The following is an 18,222-nucleotide window of genomic DNA, read 5'->3' as shown; positions in this document are numbered from 1 at the left end:
TTTAAGTGTAGAATGGTATAAAAGTGGTGTACAAATCATATGGTCTTTTGCACCTGTATCAAGAAGCCAATATGAAGTGGAATTTTGCTTAGAAGTAAGAGAATTACAAGAAAAAAAAAATTGGTTTAAGTGTAGGTTGAACTTTACCAGAAAAGTGAGAGGTGGTGACAAGGTTAATAGCTGGTTGGACATTATTCTGATTGGAAGAATTGGGTTGAACTGAATTTGCAACCGCCATTAGTTTATGAAATTCCTTTGGAGTGAAACGAAACTTTTGTTGCTCATTGCTATTTTGATTAGGGACCTCTGGAGTAGTAATGGCTGCATGAGTAGAAACCATATTTCTTTTTTCCTTTTGGTCCATTCCAGCCAATGGGATAACCATGAAGTTGAAAACATTTGTCCACCGTGTGACCATTATAGCCACAATGAGTACAGTGTAGGGCAGATTTCTTTAGTTTGTCCTTGAAAGATTGTGGCTGGTAATTCTGTTGATTGGATTGCTTTGCCATCAAAGCATGAGTCTCATTATATGTAGCAGAATTTGTGAGTTGCCTCTGACTTTCTTCTTGAAGTAGTAGAGAAAAAACCTTGGACATGTTTGGTAATGGAACCATTAGCAGCAATTGGCTTCTGATAGAGGCATAAGAATCATTTAGCCCCACCAAGAATTTGAGTACATAATCAGATTGCTATCTGATTTGTAGAAAGTTGAAAAGTTCACAAGTGTATGTTGCCATCTTGCCACAAGTACATGTTGGAAATGGCCTATAGCTAATGTACTCGTCCGAAAGGGTCTTAAAGGTACTAAAATATTCAGTAACAGACAAAGCACCTTGACTGATGCAACTCAAAGATTTCTCAAGTTGGAAAACCCTTGGTCCATCACTCTTAAGATATCTGACTTTAAGCTCATTCCAAAGATCAATAGTAGATACCACAAACAGTAAGCTATTTCGTATTTCTTTTGAAATGGAATTCATCAACCAAGAAAGAACCAGATTATTTGCCCTTAACCATGCTGTGTGTTTAACAAGCTGATTAGTAGAGGGAGAAACAATTGAACCATCTATAAATTGTACCTTGTTTTTTACTGTCAATGCAATGACTATCGAACGACTCCATGCAACATAGTTTTCTCCATTGAAGATTTCTTATATTAACAAAGCACCAGGATTGTCACTTGGATGTAGGTAATACGGACTCAATGAGTTATCTGAAGGATTGATAGGAGACTGATTAAAAGAATTAGATGAAAAATGATGCACATGAGAGGGATTGACAAGAGGAGAATCACCATAACTCATTTTCAAGAATTTATTCAAGAAAATGCAAGAAGTTGGAAGACAATCAATGCTAGAATTCCAAAGCAAAATTTTGCAAGGTAGAAGTTGAGAAAAAATAGATCGATTTAGGTTGCGGAAGCTTTAGGGTTTGGCTCTGATACCATGTTGAGAATCAGAAGAATCTGAAATTGATGAAAAACACCAAGAAATAGAGAACGCAAAAGAAAATGAATTGCAAAAACTGAAAACTTGAAAAACTACATCAGACTTGAGTCCTATTTATAATACATCAATGACACAATAACAGGGTAAAGAATAAACTGAAATAACAACTCTTCTAACTAACTCTTCTCATCTAACTTGCTTTCTATTTTAAGTTTTTCTTCTTTCCTTTTTAATTCCATGGTTTCAATATGAGATGTAACACTCCAACAATTATAATACGATTACACACAACCCAAACCGCTAAAAATTTTATCCCTTTTTATTCATAGTGGATGGTTGTGTCAAATTTACCATCCTTCTATGGATCTTCCTTTCACATGCGATTAACTAAAATGTTAACAACCTAATGTTATATTTAAATTCTATAAAGTTTGAAGGAGAGATATGGAGAGTAAAAATAGAAAGACAAAATTTGATATATTTTTTTAATTGTACAATTTTTCATGTAAAAGCTTTAAAAAAAAAAAAAAAACTTTTAGAATGCACTTTCTCATACCTAGTTGTTAAGAGAAATTTCAAAAATATAGCACATAGTTTTATCCTGAGCCTTAGCTACATAGAAAATAATACAAATCTTTGTGCCATAGAGAAAATTTTTATGTTGAATTAATTAGCTTGATTGTAAATCGTGTATAAAGAACAAAGGAAATAAGTAGGATTGGCAATGGGACGGATTCGGGATGGATCACCCTCATCTCAACCATGTCCCGTTAATTCAAAATAATTCTCATCCCTGTCCATTTAAAAAATTAAATAGGGCGGGGAGGGGTGGGTATGAGAAATTCTCATACCAGTCTCATCCCCGATTTAATATTTTATTTTATTTTTGTTAAAAATTGCTTTTAAAATTTTTTAATTATATTAAAATAGATATATTTTATAAATATATCTACATATTTTGGAAGCATTGATATGATCTCCCTATATCTTTTAGAGGCTCTCTTCTGTCATCTTGGTCTTCACCCACCAAAGATTTCTTCAGAGGGCCAACACTAGTCATGATACCTGTGTATCCGTTCGGTTTGGCCTCTAAACAACCTGCCTCTGATTAGATTAAAACCGGGGTACTCCTTTTTAGGATTTTTGATATACATTAAAAAAAAATAATTTGTAAAATATAGTTATGGAGAAAATATTTTCAAAATTACCCGTAGTTTCAACCACATAAAAAGGAAATTTCCACATAATCTATCAATAATTTTTAGATTTTTAGGACATCCTCTGTTTGCCTGAAAAAAATTATCTCTTCAGAAAAGGATTTTTGCTTATAATTTCTTTTAAAGAAATTGTTTTTTAAAAGTTTTTAGAATTTGTTTATACTTTTTTAAGAAATCATTTCGTGTGTCTATATATTCTCAAATGAGGTAGAGTCTTTTTTTTTTTTTCCTACCTGGTTGGAAGAATGATATTTTTTAAAATATTTTCTTTATCATCATAGTCTAAAAAGGGAAATTTTCCAAAAAAACTAAATTAGGTGACAAAATAAATTTTTTCTTCCATTTTAATTATATCTTCATCTTTAAATATTTTACATGTTTTATTTAATAAAATTAAAAATATTAATACATTTATACTTATCCTTATGATTTAATTTGATAATATGAGAGATAAAAAAAATATTATTAATTTTTTTAATTATGTATAATTTTTTTATATTTTTTTAATTTAAATAAAATATAAATTACATTTTTAAGAAGTCATGTTTGGGTCATGGTTTGATCATAATTGAATCACTAGTCTCATCAACAAACCATGAACCAATAATTTTTTCGATTAAATAATTGATTTAATTTTGAAAATATTGAGTAAAAATGATGCATGTTAAAAGTGATTTTATATTTCCTATGTAACAACTCGTTTTCAACCGTGTAGATATTGTCCGCTTTGAACCCAAAGGGGTCCTTATGGTTTTAAAACCCGTCTACATGATTATGAGAAGTTCATACTTATACAAAAACTTAAAGTATGTGTGATAGTGATTTTAGAAAGTGTTTCTAACTTCTATAATACTTGAAAAAAATTTTCCTTTAAGTATTAAAAATATTAAAAAACTTCCTATAATAACTATTAAATGCATTCTTATATTAATAACTAAACTAGAACTTATCAACAAATTTTTCATAAAAGTTGTGATAGCAACTCAATTATGCATATAAAAGCACCCTCAAAGTTCATAAATAATGCACTCTTAGGTCATTATCGTATCCCAACGAATTTATTGTTTGTCTCTTGCAATGAAAAGAAGAAAATAACAATTCAAAAGCCACACCAAAAAGAAATAAACGGAGTGATCATATCTCAATTGAAAAATACCATAATATATATGCTTATTAATTGAGATGCATGAATTCAAAAAATGTACCAAAAAAAAAAATGATTTTGATGCATATATTCTCCCATAGAAATGATGTAATGCCCCAAACCCAATTTAGGGGTAAAATCATAATTTAAAAATTATTAATTAATTAAAGTAATTTAATAAGGGTAAAAAGGTCTTTTCCTATTTAAAACTCCTATATATAAATTGTATCTTTCCTATATTCTCTATTCAGAAAACCCTTTTACACATAGATCAGAAAGATCAGAGAGTATAGGGTTGAAGGTTTGAAGGTTTAGGGTTTAAAGATCAAATTTTCAAGTAAAATTTTTAATCTTTAAATTAATATTTTATATTCGTTAATTAGTTTTAAACACTTTAGATATTTTTTGGAATATCTCAATTTTAATTAGAGTTCGTTTAATTAATTTCTAGTCAAAAAGATTAAAAATTTATGAATATAATTTGATTTATTAATGGAGATCAATAAATTTTGATTACTCAAATGAATAGATCTAGATAAAAAAAAAATTATATAGTTTTGGATGTGAAAATTACATAAAATTGTGAGTATAGAGGTTAAAAGTTTTGACTTTAGAGAGGAAAAAAAAATAATGAAAGAAGCGTAGGAAGGATTTGACATGTTGAAAAAAAAAAAAGAATTGCATGGGGTATTTGCTAAGTTTCGGTAGGAGATTTAAATAATAGTAATAATAGTTTAATACAAATAAATATTCTTAAAAGATTTATTTTAGATAGGTTAGAAAAAAATAAATAAATTATTGTTTAGGAAGTTGAAAATAATATTGGATGGTAATAATATTAATATGAGAAATTAATTAGGATCCCTAATATTAAATAAAATATTTTTTAAGATTGTCAAATATATATATATATATATATATATATATATATATAGATAAATAATCAATAATCAATATTGTGTATGATATTATGTTAGGTGATGAGGAATTCTTCAGAGTTAAATACTTCAAGATTTTTGAGTACTTCTTCAAGGTAAGGGAAATTAATGCAGATTTTTATAAAAGAAAATAATTTCCTTTTTATGTTGTATTTTGAAAAGTGTAAAAATATTATTTTTATCTTTTCGCATGGATCAAATATGTGTTTTGTATGGAAAGTATATTTGAGAATTTTCTTTGTTTATGAAAAGAGAAAAATTGAAGAGATATGATATTTTGTTTTATAAGTTTGAATTAATGAAATAAAGTGTTTGACTTTGGATTATATGGCCCTAGTCAACGGGTTATAATAGTTGACCTTATGGCCCTAATCAACGGGTATAATAGTTGACCTTATGGCCCTAGTCAATGGGTTATAATAGTTGACCTTATGACCCTAATCAACGGGTTATAATAATTGATATTATATAACCCTAGTCAACGAGTTATAATAGTTGATCTTATGGCCCTACTCAACTGGTTATAATTGTTGACATTTGGATTTGTTCACCTTAAATGTAACAAATTTGAAACTAGCCACTCATTTGTAAAGTCCTACCTAATTGGGCACCATTTGTTATTTTATAACCAGAGTAAAGATATTTTGACTATTTAAAAAAAAATCAAAAATCATGATTACTAGTTTTGTGATGTGAATACCCATATGAATAAGACACACATCACATTGAAAATTATTTTATGAATTTCTTGTTTTAAAGAAATCATTTTTGCCCAAAACTCCCATTAGTACCCAATAAGAAACATTTTTCTTATTATCAATGAATTTACAAAAATATTCCAAAAGCATTTTCATCTATTTACCAAAACAATTAAACTAAATAGTGAATTGATTGGAAAACAAAGGTATTTTCTTTCTACAATTCTATATTTTAAGAAGTGAAAAAACAAATTCTTTTAGGTTGGCATTTTAAGTTTAACATTTTAAGTCTTTCCATTCCATTTTGATCCCATTTTGAAAGGAGAAAAATGAAAAAAAAAATTATTTTTGTTGTATTTAAGTAATTTTCCAATTATTTACTCACTTGAAGTCATATTATATTTTGTACAAGTGTATAATTACCTTTAATTTTTGCACAAAGTTACAAAATAATATAATATTCTTAAGGGTATAAAATAGTATATTTGTAATTAATTATATTTATATTGAGTATAGTGCCAAATATTTTAATAAAATTATCAAAATATATTTTTATATCAAATTAAAGACATCAATTATTTAATTTCATATATTACTATTCTTTAAATAATGAGATCAATTAAAATTAAATATTTTTATTACATCACTTACATATTTTTAATCAATATAAAATCAAAATAATATAATATTTTATTTAAAAAAATTAAAATTATATATATATATATAATATTAAAGTTAAAGCCGTAGTTGGTGACTACGACTTTAACTGTTTTTAAAAATAGTCAAAGCCGTAGTCACCAACTACGGTTTTAAACTTAAAGTTAAAACCGTGGTTGGTGACTGCGGTTTTGACTATTTTTAAAAAATAAAATCGTAGCTATCAACTACGATTTTATGATGTGGCAATCTATGTGGTGTAGACACGTTAGATTAAGCATTATTTTAGAAAGGAGGTTTTATGATGTGACAATCTACATGGTGTAGACAGACATTATTTTAGAAAGGGGGTACTTTATGGATTTTTTTTTTTAAATGTAGTGGGCTGTTCTATGGTACCCACTCTTCATTTTAGGGGTACCTACCCACATTTGACCCCAATAAAAAGATGACATGTGTAAAGTACATATCATTAAAAAATTTATAAAAACTTATCAAACCGGTAAAGATGACTTGTTGGTGAGAAATAATCACATGCATTTCATATATATCTAAATATTATAAATTTTTATAATTTATTATTAAATATCAAATATAATTTGTTATTTAATGCATTACCTAACTCTATTTAAAAAAGGAAAATCCTACCAACAACTCTTATACTCTCATTATTCATATATAAAAAAAGGGATAGTAATTTAATATGAAAATTAAATAATTTCAACTACCAAATTACAAAATATGTAAGATGTATTTTGATGAATCAAATTTCAAGATCAAGTTTAAAACTTTTTGAGAGAGAATTTAAAATTTGTATTATATGAAGAAAATGAAGGATTTCAAGTGATTACAAGTGTCAAAGGTAATATTTGATATTTTTTTTTATCCAAATATAATTGTTGTGGGAAGAAATGTGATGTTAAATAACGATTTTAGAATTTTTTATGAGTTTATTATAAAATTTTGTTATCAATTTGTTATTAATATATATATATATATATATATATATATATATTGTTCATAAATTAAATTTGAAGATGAAGCTATATATGTCTTGAAGGATGTCAAGTGATTACAAGTGTTAAAAGGTAACATTTGATTTTTTTTTCCATTTACATATAACTATTGTAGGTAGAAATGTCATGTTAAATGACATTTAAATATGTAATGATTTATAACATCTAGATTTTTTAATTTTTTTCTGAGTTATTATTAATCCAATTGAGAGCATTTAGTCATTTGTTATGAAATTGTCATCAATATTTTGTAAGAGAGTGTACGAACTTTCTAATAGAGGATACAAACATTGTAAAAAATGGTACGAACTTTCTAAGAGATGGTACAAACTTTCTAAGAAATTGTATGAACTTTCTAAGAGAGGGTACAGACTTTCTAAGAGAATGTATGAACTTTCTAAGAGAATGTAGGAACATTGTAAGAGAAGGTACGAACTTTCTAAGAGATGGTACGAACTTTCTAAGAGGGTGTACGAACTTTTTAAGAGAGAGTACGAACTTTCTAAGAGAGAGTACGAACTTTCTAAGATAGGGTACGAACTTTCTAAGACAGGGTACGAACTTTCTAAGATAGGGTACGAACTTTCTAAGACAGGGTACGAACTTTCTAAGAGTGAGTACGAACTTTCTAAGACATGGTACGAACTTTCTAAGAGGGGGTACGAAATTTCGAAGAGAGTGTACGAACTTTCTAAGACATGGTACGAACTTTCTATGAGATGGTACAAACTTTCTAAGAGATGGTACGAACTTTCTAAAACATGGTACGAACTTTCTAAGACATGGTATGAACTTTCTAAGAGAGGGTATGAACTTTCTGAGAGAGTGTACGAACTTTGTAAGAGATGGTACGAACTTTGTAAGAGAGGATATGAACTTTGTAAAAGATGGTACAAACTTTGTAAGAGAGGGTGCGAACTTTGTAAGAGATGATACGAACTTTCTAAGAAAGAGTATGAACTTTGTAAGAGAGGGTACGAACTTTATAAGAGAGGTTATGAACTTTCTCAGAAAGGGTACGAACTTTCTAAGAGATGGTACGAACATTATAAAATGGGATACGAACTTTGTGAGATGGGGTATAAACTTGGTGTAAATTATAAAATTTATTTTGTGAAAAAATGGATTTTAATTTACCAATTTAAAAAATATAAAAAAAAAACCTCAATTTTTATAAATTACTTTTATCTTCATTTATTTATAAATATATGTCATTTTTCATAAGTCGGATAATTATTTCTTAAAATACTCTTTTACTTGATAATATTAAATAAAATTATCAAAAATATAATTTATCATTTCAATTTGATAAAAGTATCTTACAAATAAATATATTATAATTTTTTTATTATATACTATGATTTGAAAATCATTTTGAAAAAAATTCTTCAAAATCCTCAAGTGATAAATAAAATCTTTCTAATTTTCTAATTAATAATCATTTTATGTCCAATATTATATAAATCCACCCACCTATAAAAATTCTGTTAATTGACATCAACAATCAAATAAGAAATTTTAAATACAATTAAAACTAAAATACTTAAAAATTAAATATAATTAAAACCAAAAAACTTAAAAATTTAAAAAAAAATATTGACTTTTATTGTATTTTGAATTCTTTCTTGAATCTATATTTTTTACTAGTGTAATTTAGTAAAGTGAAAGTTAAAATTTTATTTTTATATTTTTAGCTTTAAAGTTTTTTTTTTAATTATATTTTAAAATTTTAAAATTTCTTATTTTATTGATCTCAATTCTCACGGTAAAAAAAAATAAAAATAGTCAAATGGTGTTATTAACCTCACATGTAAAATATCATTTTAAGAAATAATTATTTTTATTGTGAATTATATGTATTTTAAAATATTTTAAAATGTTAACGAAGAGCAGAAAATCACCATAGCACATATAACCATGAAAATCCTAGCCATTTTTTCTTGTACACAAATTTAATGTATTTTTTACGGTGACCAGACTCTCCAAATTCCTACAAGAACCAAAACCCATCCACAGTTAGATCCAAACCTGTCAACACAAACCCATCAAATAAAATCCAACCAGCAACACCCAGTATGAGTTGAGAAACCCCTAAATTTCCCCCAATTTTGAAATTCCATTTCCAAAGTCTGATCAAAATCCTTTTTTTTTTCCCCTCCCCGCTACACTAGAAAGAGTTTTTCTTTTTCAGAAACACAACCCACCAAATCTCTGCAAGAATCAAATAAAAAAAAATATAGAAAAAGAACAAACACAATCAGCATCATGAATAGTAAACCAATCTTGATGGACTCGTTCCAACAAAAAGTAAGTCAAAATAAGAAAGTTCATTGCCATCATTTAATAATACAGTAAATCAATGACAAAGATGAGAAGGAAAACAAGACTGAAATGTGAAGACTATGAAACCATGAATTGCAAGCAAAAATCAGTTGAAAGGTGACTCATTTCCTGGTCTGGGAACTTCCCCACAAACCCAACTTGTTAAAACCTCCACACCACCAGCAAAACCAGACCAAACTCCCATCTCTGCAAGCATCCCATATTTTTCTCCACAATGTGTTTACTTCCCTCATTTTCCCACACCAAAGGTTTCCCAAGAAAACCCAGCCTGCAAAACCCCTAAAACAGCAAGAAAATGTAGCTACAAAAAACACAGATCCAGATCAACTCACCCAAAGCCCACACTCAAGGAAAAAAAAGAAAATACCCCTCAACAAAAAAGAACAAGCAAACAAACAAAAAATTCACCAAAACCCCTCAACATTATCCAAGAACAACACACAAAACCACCATACTAATTTCATAGAAGAACAACACTCTTATTACAAGTTTACCGGCAACCTGTAACTTATTTCTTTTTTTTCTTTTTTAAATACATAAACGGTCCGGATTGAACCACCTTCGTCTAACGGTCAAAAATGTTTTTTCGGTAGGTACCGAATTTTCCGTAGTATTTTGGGTCAAAGCTCATAATGAGCCGCAGCCGTAATGATTTGACTCTTTTGCTCTTTTCTACGTCATGTCCTACGTCGTGTCTGTTATGGGATCTGGCTTGTGCCAGCTTCAATGTGTAGTTCATTAAATTTCGCCATGGCCCATAGCTCCTGCCATGTTCACGTACCCTTTCCATAAATAAAGTACATTACATCGTGGAGGGATGCAAAGATGAAAAGAATGTCATCGTATCATACGAAAATATAAAAACATTAAATGAAATTTGTATGAAATAGAAAACGATCAAAACTCAAAAAATATGTTAAAAAACCCTCTAAAGTAAGAAATAAAACCGTCATCCACATGTTGAAGTTGTTTTTTTTTAAAGAAAATAATATATATCATTATTTTTTATTTGAAAATGTTTATTATTTTATTTGTAATTTTATATTTTTATTTCTTTTATATTTGACTATTATATTATTATTTTATGGTTTAATAGAATTTAAAAAAAAGATAATAAATTTTTTTTATTAATTAAATTTATTTTTATTATTTTATATTTAGATAAATTTTAAAGAAAATAAACTCTGATAAATATATTTGAGGGAAAAATCATAGTTACGTTTCTTATTTGTAAATGTCATTTGATAATAACTAGAGTCTCCATATCTCTCTATGTGTACATCTACAAACAAGTATACCGCCTTAGAAAATCCACCCATGACATCATTATGTGATATTCCACAAGATCTCCACGTCTTTCCAAAGGCAATAGTCATATAACACATGTGTAGCTCCATGCCAAATGACCAACTTGGTTGAGATCATTGTTTGAAAAATAGCAACTATTGGAGAAAGACTCACGCTAAGAAAGACTCACGCTACCTCTCGCCAACATGTTGCCCGTTAAAGCGTATCGGGATTCGAACCTAGACCAAAAGGCTTGAGTACAAGCTTGATTGACACTAGAGTAAGTTCTCATTTGTTAATATATGATGATAATAATTATGTTAAAGTTCATTATTAAAAAATAAATAAATAAATTTTAATTATTTTATTCTAATTTTCATTTAATTAATTAATAAATATATAAAAACCATCATTATAATCTTCTTAACAAATACTTTTTAATATTATTTATATGATAATTAAATATTAAAAAGTTATATATGCATCATAAGTTATTTTATATTATTAAATACATTTGAATTAAGTAAATTATAGTTTAAATATTAAATGTATTATCATTTATCTCATTAATCATAATTTAAAAAATTACTATCATTTTATTTTTAAAATTTTTCTATTTATCCTTTTAATTTTTTTTAATTATGAATGTTTTTATTTTAAAATATTAAAAATATAAATTTATTCAAAAAAATACTAAAATAATAATAATTAAGTTATAATATTTTATAAATTAAAATTAATTTGATTAGATAAATAGTAAATTATTAATACCGACATATCCTTACTTATTGATATTTTTCTTTTTAACCATACATATACCAATTACACTTAAAAAATAAATTTAACATGTATATTTTATTTATTTTATCTTTTTTTTTTGTAATTTCTCTAAATATTTTCATGAATTTTGAATCATTTTTGTCTTATCGATATTTTTATCAAAATGTCCACAGATATTTCTCCGATATTTTCGATATATCCATAAAATTTAAATACTTATATATATTCATATTTACTGATATTTCAAATCTTAGTTGAAATAACAAGCAATAGTATAATCAAAGGCCTTAACCTGACCAAATAATGATACATGTCAAAGGAAAAATACATTCCAAATGATTGAATACACCCATAATATGAGTATACAAAATTTGGTAGACCAAGCTTGGCTATTTGGAATTGGATGGATATATGTGTGTTCCAAATGCGTGAATACAAATGCAAAAATAAGCAAGATGCACGAGTATAAAAGAAAGTAATTAATAATACAATCATGTAAGAAATAAATCTACTATGTCATAACTCTCACGTGACCATATTATTTGAGTAATCTTTATACATTTAAAACAATCTTTTCAAGCCTAGAGGCAATGGAAATGTCTGATCAATACCCCTTGCTAAATCAAATGCATGAGGACATGAGTATGTACATGAACATGTATATATTATGCTACCAAGGACAAAATCAAGGGGCTTACAATGTTCATTTGTTAATTACTTTGTACTTTCCTGTTGGTTCCCCTTACTATCTAATTGTTCACTTCTCTATGAATTACACTTGCATAAATGCATGCAAATCCATCGCTAAATCATAACATCGTGTGGAGGTTATCCTCAAATCTTAGAAGCATGATAACAAAATAATCAAAATTTAAAATGTACTCATAATATCGAGTGTTTGAAATCAATCTTTTATTTCTTACATGTTATTATTTGAAATTCGCTTAGTTAAATCTCTATGTTTATGATTACTCAAACCTTTTAATTAACTCTTATATCTTACTATTTGAATCCATCTAACCATTCAAACTAATCAATAATTTTAATCTATAAATAGAAACTTACTTACACTATTTATTTATTTATAATCATTTATATTTATTGTAAATATAATATAACTATATATATCATTCTTACATTTCTACCCATATAATTTCATTTAATCTTAATATATAAAATTTTATGTGTTTAAATACCATTAATTATAACATTAACTAGGCAATATACTTAATAAAATAATTATAATAACTAAATAAATTAAATTAAAAATAAAACCAATAATAAATTGAGTTTATGTTTCTTGTATTTCAATTAATATTGTCAATCAAATAATTATAATAGTGAAATCAAACAAAACTCACGATATACTTCAATAATTACTCATTTTTAAAACTAAAAGTGATTTTATTAAAAATTATTAAAATAATTAATTCATACTTAACAAATTTCAAACACAAAAATAAAAAATGTATATGAAAATAAATAAATAAAAGGGGTGACAGTTTGGGGAACCCATGTTGCGGTTGTAAAAAATTCTTATGTTATATTTGATTCCTAAAAAATGTTAAGGAAGAATTGAAATTGCTTATAAATTTATATATTTTAAAATTATTTAGTCCAAAAAAATTAAAATAAAATAATATAAAAAATAATTTCCTAATTTTAAATTCATTATTTATTTTCCTACACTTTTTTTTCTTTCCTTCTCCTACGCTTTATCCTTACTTTCTTTACATCACATTTTCCATCAAAGTTTATGGAAATCAAACATAACCGTACTCTTTAGTGAAAATGGTCAAAAAGCTTTAGTCGTTGCACAAGCTCCCAGCTTCTTTTTCCTAAATGTCATTCCCATACCCTCATTTAACACAATTTTTCCAAAATATAAATCCACGGTCTAAGGACGCTAACTTGCTAATCAAGACTGAGCTCGAAAGCTTTCCCACTAAAGCAATCCAACTGAAAACAAACGTAATGGATGACGTAATAATCGGCGAGATATTCAACAAACAGGAGGTGTGGTGTGGAAACCACTGAGCCTAAGAAAGAAGCTGGAAATAGACTCTGTGATACGTCTTCTCCAAGGTTAATCTAGCTATAAAAGCCTGGAACACCCCCAAATCTTTTTACATCTCCATTTTTCCTTCTTTTCCTTTCTATAAGGCCCTGAAGCTACGACCATGTTGACCACCGCCGCTGCTCACGTCCTCCTCTACCCTTTTTATAGTTCAGGCCATATCATCCCCATCCTCGACCTCGCCACTAAATTACTCAGCCGCGGCCTAGAAGTCACCGTTTTGGTTACACCCTCAAATCTCCCCTTACTCGATTCCCTCCTCTCCAAGTACCCTTCTTCTTTTCAAAGCCTGGTTCTTCCCCTACCGGAATCAGGTCCTGTGTCAGCCAAAAATCTCCTGTTTAACTTGCGGGCCATGACTGGAATATCTGATGACATCATCCAGTGGTTCCACTCCCACCCTAATCCGCCTGTGGCCATTGTATCTGATTTTTTCTTGAGTGGGACACACAAAATTGCCTGCCAGCTGGGCGTGTCACATATTGTCTTCTCCCCATGCGGCGTCTTGGGTCTCTCTGTTGGTTATGCCGTGTGGCGCGACCGACCCAAGAATGATGAACCCGAGAACCACGATTTCATGGTTTCCTTTCCTAGCATTCCCAATTCCCCAAGTTACCCATGGTGGCAGATCTCTATGCTGTATCGCAATCTTGAGGATGGAGACCCAGATAAGGAATTTTTTAGGAATTGCATGTTGGACAACATAGCGAGTTGGGGTCTGGTCGTCAACACGTTCACTGAGTTGGAACGAGTTTACATCGAGGCTATGAAGAAACTCATGGGTCACAACCGGGTCTGGGCAGTGGGTCCCTTACTGCCGGCACCTGAGGATGATGATGCAAAACGGGGTGGGTCCAGCGCGGTGCCATCTCATAAGGTGCTATCGTGGCTTGATCAGTGCGAAAATGATTCTGTTGTTTATATATGCTTTGGGAGTCGTACTAGTCTTCCAAATCAGCAAATGGTTGTGTTGGCTGCTGCATTGGAGGCAAGCGGAGTCAATTTTATCTGGTGTGTGAGACAACAGGGAAAAGGGGACGTGGAAAGCGAAAGCGGCGTGATCCCAGAGGGGTTCGAAGATCGTGTGGGCAACAGAGGTTTTGTGATAAGGGGGTGGGCCCCGCAGGTGCGGATACTGAGGCACCGAGCCGTGGGTGCATTCTTGACTCACTGTGGCTGGAATTCCACCCTGGAGGGGCTGGCCGCCGGCTTGGTGATGCTGACGTGGCCAATGGGCGCTGACCAATACACCAATGCTAACTTGTTGGTTAATGAGGTAGGTGTAGGGATCCGAGTTGCTGAGGAGACTCGGAGAGTTCCCGATTCAACTGAGTTGGCTCGGATATTATCAGAGGCAGTGGATGGAAGCAGGCCGGAGAAGGTTCGAGCCATGGAACTACGCGACGCAGCCTTGAGCGCAGCCAATGGAGGCAGCTCTGATAGAGATTTAGACGACTTGGTGGAGCGACTCAAGGAGCTGAAATGTGAAAAGGGCACCAATGGACATGTGCAGGGGCATCCTATTTCTGGGTCCACCGTCCACTAACGGAGTTTGATTCCAGTGAACTAGACTCAGCCAAATAATTTTAGATCCAGTTGTGGTGACACCTTCTATTCCCAAGCGGCGTCCTAGATTATCTTATTTTTATGATATAGTTTCGGATCTCCTAATGTTATGTCGAGTGCAAACTGAAAGGCCAAACTTCTAGGATGTTGAAGGGGGTACTCTCATGATGCCTGATAATTTGAATTTTTGGAAAAACAATTGTCAAAGTAAAGAGGTGATGAAAAGAAAGAATGATTGTGAAGGGTGAAAGACGGTTGGAAGGAAAGTTTTACTATACAATTAAAAAATTCTATTATTTTTCCTGTAAATTGAATTCGGATAAATACTTCACCAATGCATCTAAATTCTTCGCTGAACTCCCACCTGGTTTGATTGCTTCCAGCGCTGCCCTTCTTAACTCGGTGACCCGCTCTCTCGCTGCCCAGTTCTCACTCACCGACAACGTCACCGCTCGAGCCAACTCGGTCGAGTCAGGAACACTTTCTGCCCCCTCGCACACCTTCACCGCCACTTTCAACTCGTTGACCAACAGAATTGAGTTCAAAAACTGGTCAGCCGCCATGGGCCATGCAAGCATCGACACCCCAGCCACAAGTCCTTCTAGTATCGAATTCCACCCGCAATGAGTCAAGAACGCGCCCACGGCTCGGTGACTCAGTATCATGACTTGTGGGCTCCACCCTCTTATTATAAGGCCTCTCCCAGTCCCAGCCACACGATCTTCGAATCCAGGTGGGAGTGCCCAGTGATCTCCCTCCACGTGCTCATTCGTGGGCTCCTTGATGGACCAGATAAACCTGGCCCCGCTCTTCTCCAAGCCTAGTGCCAGGCCCTCCATTTGCCTGTTATTCAACACCGCTTGGCTTCCGAAGCAAGCGTAGACCACCGTGTTATCTCCGCACGTGTCCAGCCACGTCAGTATGTCGTCAGCCGAAACCGAACTGGGCCCGCCCCTATCCATTAGCCCAGATTTTTCTCCATCCAGAAAATGTAACGGCCCAACATCCCAAACTCTATCGTGGCCCAACTCATTCGCCAGATAATCCAAATAGTCTCGTTCCAACTCAGTGAACGAGTTAATCACCAGCCCCCAACTCGCTATATTGCCCCGAAATATATCTTTGGTGAATTCTGAAAATGGCGCTCTTTCAATATATCTACGATATAAACCAGAGACTTGCCACCAGGCCAAAACCGGCGAATTTGGCATTTTTGAAAAGCAAATGGTAGCCTTTAGATTGGTGGGGTCTTCAATTTTTGGTAGGTCCCTCCACAAGCTATACATGGCGGACAGCGACATAGCGCCAGAGGGAGAGAACACGACGCGGTGAATGCCGAGCTCGCATGCAAGCTGCTGGGTCCATCCAAGGAACATATCGGAGATAATGGCCACCGGAGGAGAAGGGTGGGTTCTGAACCAATCGACAATAGGATTGTAGAGTTCGCCTAGGGTGATTAGCATAGCACCGAAGTACTTGCCCGACAGGTCTTTGGAGTTCTCCACGCCGGCAGGAATCGAAGGGTGCGGCGGAAAAGGCAAGACTAGGGTTCTGATGGATGGGTGTTTAGAGAGAAGAGGGTTAAGGAGAGAGAGGTTTTGTGGGGTGACGAGGACGGTGATGGATAACCCCCGGGTGGCGAGTTGATGGGTGAGGTCCAGGAGAGGTATCATGTGGCCTTGTGAAGGGAATGGAAACACCAGTACGTGAGCGCCGGCGCCAGAGTCGAGGACGGTCATGGGATTCAGAAGTGTTAAGAAAATAAGGGGAAACCAAAGGAAATGTAAAGAAGAAGTAAGGATGGAGGCAGAGGCTTAAGGAATGTCGAATAAGGAAGTGGAGAAGCTGATAACCTTTCGGTGGTGAGTATAAGATATTTCATATTTGTTAATTTTACCATATAAAAAATATTCCATATCCTTATCTTTTTCTTTTCCATAAATACCCTTCTCCAATTTATTTATTCTATTTGGTAAATCTTATTAATGTTGTAAAATATTTATAATAAATTACAATTAATCAAATTTTTATACTAAAAATGTCCCATATCTTTACCTTTTTTATTCCATAAATACCTTTTTCTAATTTTTTTTATTCTATCTAGTATAACTTATTAATATCAATTAATGTTATATAATATTTATAATTAATTACAATTAATATATCATTTAATTAGCAATTAATAATAATATGAAATAAATTGATGAAATATATCAAAAGTCTTATATGAAATTTCAATATAATACATATAGACGTACCTTTACCTGAGCCGATGTCCATGAGACTCAAGGTCGAAATTCATATTAATCAATCTCCTATCAACAAAATTCATGGAAAGTGAACAATATCAAAACCATTCTCAAGCCTAAAGGACAACACTAAAATCCAAATGAAAAAATCAAGAAAAGAAGATTATTCTCAATCATAAAAGACAAACCTGAAACCACCTTGGCACAAGCTCAAACCCAAAATTGTTATTGTAACGTTATGTTTAGTTTCGGAAAAATATTTAAAAAAAAATATTAAGAAAAATAGTTTTCTTATGTTTGATTTCATTGTGAAAAATACAAAAGAAAGTAAAATATAATTAAAATTGATTAAAAATTAATATATTTTAAAGTTATTTAATCTAGAGGAAAATAAGTAAAATGAGTTTAAATAAATATATAAAAAATAATTTATTGATTTAAGATTTATTTTTCATTTTCTTTATTTTTTAACTTAAAAAGTGTATTGTATTATTATGTTTGCATATAATCCTTTCAAAACCAAAGAAGCAAGTATTTGGAGAAGTAAGTTTCTAGGAATTGGGTAGATGCCAAAGTTACACTGATTCCCTCGTTCAATAATGGTAATAACGGAGCCCTTGTCTTCAAACAAAAGGAGCCATATTTTAAATTTCAAATTTCAATTATGACAAGAAATGGGAAATTTCTAATATTCTTAGGATGTCATAAAAACATTGTTGATAAGTTGACTAAGGAATCCATTCCGGGTTGATTATACTAACATAGGATCAAGACCCAAGGATGATAATATCGGTAATCA

General features: G+C 31.1%; 2 protein-coding genes across 2 annotated transcripts; one reads left to right on the top strand and one right to left on the bottom strand.

Annotated features, from left to right (window-relative positions):
- The first annotated feature begins 13,669 nt into the window (after positions 1–13,669).
- Positions 13,670–15,483, top strand: LOC117905226 (UDP-glycosyltransferase 89B2-like). Its single transcript, XM_034818176.1, has one exon. It carries the CDS (start codon positions 13,712–13,714, stop codon positions 15,152–15,154), a length of 1,443 nt encoding a protein of 480 aa, XP_034674067.1. The 5' UTR covers positions 13,670–13,711; the 3' UTR covers positions 15,155–15,483.
- LOC117905225 (UDP-glycosyltransferase 89B2) lies at positions 15,447–16,968 on the bottom strand. The gene has a single exon (XM_034818175.1). It carries the CDS (start codon positions 16,911–16,913, stop codon positions 15,468–15,470), a length of 1,446 nt encoding a protein of 481 aa, XP_034674066.1. The 5' UTR covers positions 16,914–16,968; the 3' UTR covers positions 15,447–15,467.
- Positions 16,969–18,222: the final 1,254 nt, after the last annotated feature.

This window comes from Vitis riparia, chromosome 17 (assembly GCF_004353265.1).
Source record: "Vitis riparia cultivar Riparia Gloire de Montpellier isolate 1030 chromosome 17, EGFV_Vit.rip_1.0, whole genome shotgun sequence".
NCBI classification, from domain to species: Eukaryota; Viridiplantae; Streptophyta; class Magnoliopsida; order Vitales; family Vitaceae; genus Vitis; species Vitis riparia.
The sequence above is the reverse complement of the archived record's forward strand: the minus strand, read 5'-3'. Positions and strand labels throughout refer to the sequence as shown.